General features: G+C 43.5%; 1 protein-coding gene across 1 annotated transcript; it reads left to right on the forward strand.

The window, feature by feature from the left end:
* Positions 1-4,803: 4,803 nt before the first annotated feature.
* On the forward strand, positions 4,804-6,530 carry LOC311062785 (kelch domain-containing protein 3-like; the record flags this gene model as incomplete). The annotated part of the gene is made up of 2 exons (XM_084082003.1): positions 4,804-5,771; positions 6,485-6,530. The coding sequence occupies 2 exons, from the start codon at positions 4,804-4,806 to the stop codon at positions 6,528-6,530; spliced, it is 1,014 nt and encodes a 337-aa protein (XP_083938129.1).
* Between the last annotated feature and the right edge of the window lie 677 nt (positions 6,531-7,207).

Below are 7,207 nucleotides of genomic sequence, written 5' to 3' on the forward strand. Positions count from 1 at the left end.
AGGCTATAAAACACTAAAGCCACTTAAAAGCAGCCGGGGGCCAAGAGTTCTGAATGCTTTCTACCGGAATGTTTAACGTTGCCAGGCAACAAACACAACTCCAACCAATAAGAGGTATATTGGCTAAAGATCAAATGTCAAAAAAAGAAAACAGTCCACTTTCCAGGGAATGAATGGAAAAACATTCAGTTTGCATCATAAACATGATTATGAAGGACCATCTAATTTCAATCTCAGTTTCAAGTTAAAATGTTGCTATAACCATTTTTAACCGTATCTCCATAAAAGTGGTCCTCACTAATTCTTATTATAAGATGGCAACATCTGCGTCTCTACACAAGTACTGCATCTCACTGAGGAGGGCTGTGGACAGTTCAGAAACCTGCCTATAATGACATCAACGATGGATTTATGTAGCTAAATACTACAGCCTTTCTCTTCCTGGAAAGTTAGCATTCTGAAATCGAAGCCATTGTTCTTGCATCAGTAAACAAATTAAGTTTGAAATCTCGTTAGAAATTACCAAGCCTACCTACCGATGACATCACTGGTAGGCTAGCCTTGATCTCCAGGCTTTTATCTTCCTTCGCGTTTTGCTCAAAAAGAAAGCCTGGACCAAGCTGTTGACATTCCTGGCATAGGAAGTGGGAGTCAGCCTTTAATTTCCCCAACCAACCAGAGTGCAGTGGGCGTCGCTCCAAATGTTGTGACGTCAGGGCTCTCAATACTGCACATTGGGGAGGAGGAGGGGCGCGGAGCGGGGGCAGGCGCACAGATCGGTGAACCAATGGGACCCTCCGGCTGTTTTCTCCGGAGATTTTGAATCCGCCCCTCTATGCCCGATATCAGACGTGCTGGGGCAGGCTACTGGTAGGCAGGTTTCTGAACTGCAGCAACTGCCCACAGCCCACCTCTCTGAGACACAGAGCGAGCAGACAGAAATAGCGCCATCTTTCAATGAGCATTTATTGAGGACCAATTATATTAAGATAAGGTCGTAAATGGGTGCCTCTTTTAATTGCCTCTTTTAATTACAGTGGTTAATTGTGCCACGGTGCACATGTGTACGGAATGGCAGCGACAACACTGAGCACATAATTAAGGCCCTACATGCAATACAGGCTATTGTGTTTGATCAGAAAATGTATGTAGCAAGTAGCAACAACACTGAAAGAGCCACAGCACTTCCATTGTGCGCAACCAACCGAACAGACACTGCATTCGACTTGTCTGACCTACCGCAAGGTCTACACACTGAAATCCTCGGTGTTAATCTAACTCTGAGAGCGCACAAACGGAACCAAACGGACCCTTACGGGTCCGTTTGGTTCCGTTTGTGCGCTCTCAGAGTTATTCTACCGTGTTGCAAGGATTGATTTGACCCATCATTTCACCCCCAGAGGATTCTGCCCGGGGCTTGGCTTTTATGTCTGAATGCTTGGAGGAAAAAAATAATGTTGAAAAGAAAGTCTTATGAGCATCCAGTCCGTCACCTCATTACTGAAGGCACCGCACAGTGAAATCTGGAGTGGTCGTTTAACTCTAAAAGGTGTAAAAATGTATCTTCTAGTCGGGTACGAAGGATGATTTCAGAGTTAAATCAACACTCCTGATCTGGCTGTGTACTGAATACATGACCTCAAGGGGGAGGGTGGGGGGGACTTTTTCTTGTGTTTTCTGCAAGCAGCGCAATTTAACAACACCTCCAGTCATCTGACCTCAAGGGCAGGAGAATGCTATGACAACATAAAATAGCCAACAGCTTCAGAGGTGTTGTTAGAATCACCAGTATCCAGTGGTGGAAGAAGTGTTGCAATTATTATATGTTCTTATTTAAGTAAAAAATACCCAATACCACAATGTAGAAATATTATTTTACAAGTCTGTATTCAGAAAGTTACCTGAGTAAAAGTTCAAAACTATTGGCATGAAAATATACTTAAAGCACCAAAAGCAAAAGTACTCATTATGCAGAATGACCCATTTCAAAATGTCCCAAGTTTTTGAAAATGTTGTCAAAATCGTTCGAAAATATCAACAAGCTAACAAAGCGTCATGTGCAATGCGTTGTGAGCTGGTTGACAGACTATTCGACCCTCCTTATATATATATACATCCATCTGTGTTTCCAAGTTAAGGTTTTTTAACCAATCACATCGCTTATATTCATGTCTCTGTTCTTGGTTAAGGTTTTTAACCAATCACATCGCTCATATTAGTTCACGTGAGAGGGGTTCTAAACAGGGTCCCTAAGCTGTTTTAAAGACAACACAATTTTTTTTTTATCCACCGTCATGTTGAAATACGGTAGACTTTTGTTCCATAAATCATACGTTAATTTAGCTTTTCCTTCTGCTTTCTGCATTTCTGACATTGTGCTTTCCTTCATAATTGGCTGTCTTCAAGTGTGTGTGTGTGTGTGTGTGTGTGTGTGTGTGTGTGTGTGTGTGTGTGTGTGTGTGTGTGTGTGTGTGTGTGTGTGTGTGTGTGTGTGTGTTTGGTGTGTGTGTGTGTGTGTGTGTGTGTGTGTGTGTGTGTGTGTGTGTGTGTGTGTGTGTGTGTGTGTGTGTGTGTGTGTGTGTGTGTGTGTGTGTGTGTGTGTGTGTGAGTACGTGCGTGCGTGCATGCGTGCGTGCGTTTAGCCTACTATCCATTTAGGAAGCAAAAATACCCAGAAGGATAGTAATAACTGTCAGAAATGTCAAATTGGGTGCTGCTTCGGAGTTAGTCTAATGTCTAAGTGCTACTTTGACTCTCTCTCTCTCCCTCTCTCTCTCACTCTCTCTCTCTCTCTCTCTCTCTCTCTCTCTCAGAGGTTTTGGGTCAATCACTTAATGAATCACTTAGTACCCAAAGTCGCTTTACAAAACAAATCAAAATAAACCACTTTATTAAGAGAGAAGTATTTAAAAGGCTATAAATGTTTCAAGGAGAAAAACATCATGATATGCGTTTAGTAAAATATGGTCCCATTAATTAAAAACATTATGATAAAGTAGGGTATGTTTCTAGGGTTTCTACTGGTTCTACCGAGTGAAGACCCGCCCTCGCTGCGGTTTGCAGCCAATAGCAGTCGTTTCCGGTAGCATTTCGCGACCGGAAGTTCAAAGATGCCGCATTTCAATTTGCCGAAAAAGTGGCTTCATAACGGTCTGTAGAAACCAATGGGGCTGGTCTTATCCATTCTTTTTACGGTCTATGGTTTCATCACTGTCAATGGAAATATAATAACCTTTATTCCCATGGGTCCACTGTAGTTATTATTTAATCACAAGCTCTTGATAATGCGTTTTATTGGTTAAAGGATTATAGGAAAGGTTAAAGGTACGGTAAGTGATTTTCTTTGGTTAAAAGAGGTGTTAAATATCTCTATATTCTGATAGTACTCATTGCTATAGAGTGTTTGTTCAGTAACAGGACAGTCTCCTTGTCTCTCCAGCTCTTTATAAAACAGAAAATGCATTTTCGTTTCAGTTTCAGTTTCGTTTCCAATTTTATCCAATCAGGATAGATAACTCAATCAGGATATAGATTAAACAAGTGAAATTGGAAGTGATGACACTAAGAAATGAGCAGAGAAAATTGGAACTGGAACTCTATAAAAATGAAGCTTAAAAATGGGTACTTTCTCCTGATTGGCTGAGATTTTGACACCTACCGGAAAATGTATTTTCTGTTTATTAAAGAGCTGGAGAGACGGGGAGACTCCTGTTACTGAACAAACACTCTATAGCAATGATTACTATCAGAATATAGTGCTTTAACCTTTTAACAAAATATTTTTTGTTTTAACCCAAAAAATATCACTTACCCTACCTTTAAGCAAATTGATATATTTATTCACAAGAGTAATGTATTACAAACTACGTAATATACGTATTCACGATCCAATGCATCAAACACAACAAAGCAGCCGAAAACCCGGTATTATTCCTCTCCCTCGCCCACTTATTCTACTTTACAAACATCTGCTGATCTCACAAACCAATACGCCGATCAGCGCCAATTGTTGGACGCTGCCAGTCGGCCACAGACGTCACGTTTTGTTTGTGAACTCATAATCTCAGACCCACTGTCCTGCTGATCCGGAAACATCTGATTGCACAGTGGACATCACTGGTACCATCAAAATACTCACTGAAATAAAGCCTCGAGCTGTCGTACTCGACGCTGCCTTGTTCGCTGCCCTTAGGCAGGTCTGCAGAACCTCAGTGTTTTAATTAAACACTGAAAGTGTTTGTACAATTGGAAGCAAATGGACCCGTAAGCATCCATTTGGGCAGTGGTTTCTATGGTGATCAATTTGCCTTATTAGGGAGATGAAAAGTCGCTGATGACTGATGATTGGCCAACTCCAACCCATTGGCTTTGTGGATTGGCCAACCCTTGCGTGACATTTTTGAAGTTGACATAATCAGTGATGTTATTATATGTTATATCTCAGAGTGGTGTCTGTCAGTAAATGACATAATCAATGACATCATCACGGTCTATATAGTAGCCGCCAGACAGCAAATACCAAAATAACATCAAACACCTTGTTAGGTGTGGCTAGTGTTATTTTCAATGAGCTTATTTGCAGTTTCAAGGTTCAAGGCTCAGGTTGTGCTTTATTGTTGAATACAGGTAAAGCATCTATTTTCCTGTTACCCAATTTTGAGATTCTTAAGTAAGGACTTTCCGCTACCCGTGTCAGCGAAGTCAGCTTTTTGGGTACTTCCATCCACCACTGTGACAGCTAGCGCTATACACCGCAAGAAAGACTTGACCGATCCAATCCACGGCGGTGCTGGTGTGTGAGAAATGTTATGCTTCACCGTGCATCAGAAAGGACCATGGCCGTACAGTCCTGTTGCTGTGTCAGTGGGATGCAAGGTGTACTCCATTGGAGCCTTTTTCTATTGCAATGACTCGGACAAGGAGATTGACGTCCATGTCTTCAACACTGTCTCTTTGCGCTGGAAGAAGTTAGCGACAGGTGGAAGAGAAGGTCCCCTCGAGGTTCCCACCAGACTCTGGGACCAAACAGCTGTACTGATAGGACATGTCATCTACATGTGCGGGGGGACTCCTTACGGTAATATGCTTTGGGCATTTGATGTCGACACCCATAGATGGTTCAAGCCTGTGGTTTCTGGCACTGTTCCAGAGGAGAGGGAGGCGCACTCAGCCTGTGTCTTGGCGAATGCCATGTATATCTACGGAGGGTATAGCCGGGTGATCGGACCCACCGATGACATCTACAAGTTGGACACCGCCACAATGGTCTGGTCCTTAATTAACGTCAGTGGCACTCCAGCACCTGCTTCGAGATTACACACTGCCACCATCATCGGGACAAAGATGTTTGTATTTGGGGGGATGGGAGAGGTTCGAGGCGAAGACGTGGACCACGACCACATCAGAGTGTTTGACACAGAGACCGACTGCTGGCTGAGCACGCCGTCTGCACAGCTTCGTATAGAAGTACGCAGATTCCATTCAGCGCGTTGTCCAGAAGCACGCAGATTCCATTCAGCTTTTGCCCACAACGGAGAGTTGTACATATTTGGCGGCCGAACATGCGGAAAGTGGCTGACTGACATGTGGAGATTCAAACCAGAGACCGTCTCCTGGAAGGTGGTCGAGCCCAAGGGGAAAGGCCTGTGTTCAATGCATAGAATGGCCTGTTCCATAGTGGGAGATTGTGCCATCCTCTTTGGAGCAGCTAACACAGACACATACACAGGAACAGACCTGCAAGTCTTGGACTTCAGTCCTAGCCTGAAGACGTTATGCAAGCTAGCGGTTATTCAGTGCGGTCTGGAGCAGTCTGAGCTCCCACACGACACCAGATGGGAACTGGCAGCCATGACAGCAACAGAAGAAGACACACCCTATTCTGACCAGCCCATCTCTCTCTCCCTTACCATTGATGAGTGCCGCCGTGAACGTAGGCGTGGTATGGCAGGAGTCAACCTGGGGATGGAATCACTGTTCACTAGACAAAGAAACACACCTTTATGGAAAGTTTAAAGGTTTTATTGAAAGAATAGAATGTAATAGAGGGAGGGGAAGAGGGTTCCGGGGAGGGTCGCCGACCCTGGAGTCTTTGGGGAGGAGGTCGTTAGCGTAGTCAGCACGGCACACGCGGACGGCCGATGGCGTAGTCAGCACGGCACACGTGGACTGAAACCCCCAGCAGGAACCTGAGAGGTGGGAGAGAGCGAGAGAGAGAAGGAGGGAGAGGGAGAGAGAGACAGGGAGGGTCGTAGAAGGAGAAAAGAGAGGAGTGGTGGAAAGCACAACCTGTGGAGGTGAACAGGGGTGGTGGAGGGATGCTGACAAACGTTATGAGCTTGAGTACGGATGTACGAAAGCGAATAAGGGGTTTCTGGGTAGTTCTGACAGGGTATAAATAGCGCCAGGTAGATTGGTGTGTGGGCGGAGTAAAGTTGTGTTTCTCCGCCTCCTGAACATCTGTTGTTCCAACTCCATTCATCAGAGTATCACTGGTGCCACCAGAGTATGAGACAGTGCTAGAGGTGTAACGACATAGTAACTGCATCGAAAAATCGTTTTGAATCTTCAACGATCTACTGTATCGATACGCAAACAGCAAAATATTGTATCGTTTGACTTTGTATCGAATCGTTTTGCAATGCAAATAATCGTATCGAATCGTTCTGCAATGCAAATAATACATTTTATCGATACTAAGTTCTTGTGTGTTGTATTTAACAATTTTAAGAAGAATAAAGAGAAAGAGGGGTTTAATTACTTTTCCATTCCATATCGCTACACTTGGTTTATCGATAAATGTGTGTAATCTGTGTTCATGTCAAGGTGCGGCTTTGTCCATATGTGTTCAAATACAATGTCCATATATTTGCCAGAGAATCACTGTGTTTACCTATTTATATCCATAATAATTCATTTTCCCCTTAAAAACCCTGCACTATCCACATGATTCACACAGATTAAATTTGTTTGCTAAATAGTTACTGTATGGATTTTAAATCATTGAATCGTATCGTATCGCCATGAATAAACCAATATCGTCTATGTATCGCATCGTCAACCATGTATCGTGATGCGTATCGTATCGATGGTGGTGTTAACGAAAGGGCCTCTCTGTGTGGAGTTTACATGTTCTCCCCGTGTCCCCTAGGGTAAGGATAAGGATAATTCCTTTTAACAGGTCGTTCATGAAAGTCCTTGCGGTCTT

This window comes from Gymnoscopelus microlampas (genome assembly GCF_963454915.1).
Source record: "Gymnoscopelus microlampas genome assembly, chromosome: 16".
NCBI classification, from domain to species: Eukaryota; Metazoa; Chordata; class Actinopteri; order Myctophiformes; family Myctophidae; genus Gymnoscopelus; species Gymnoscopelus microlampas.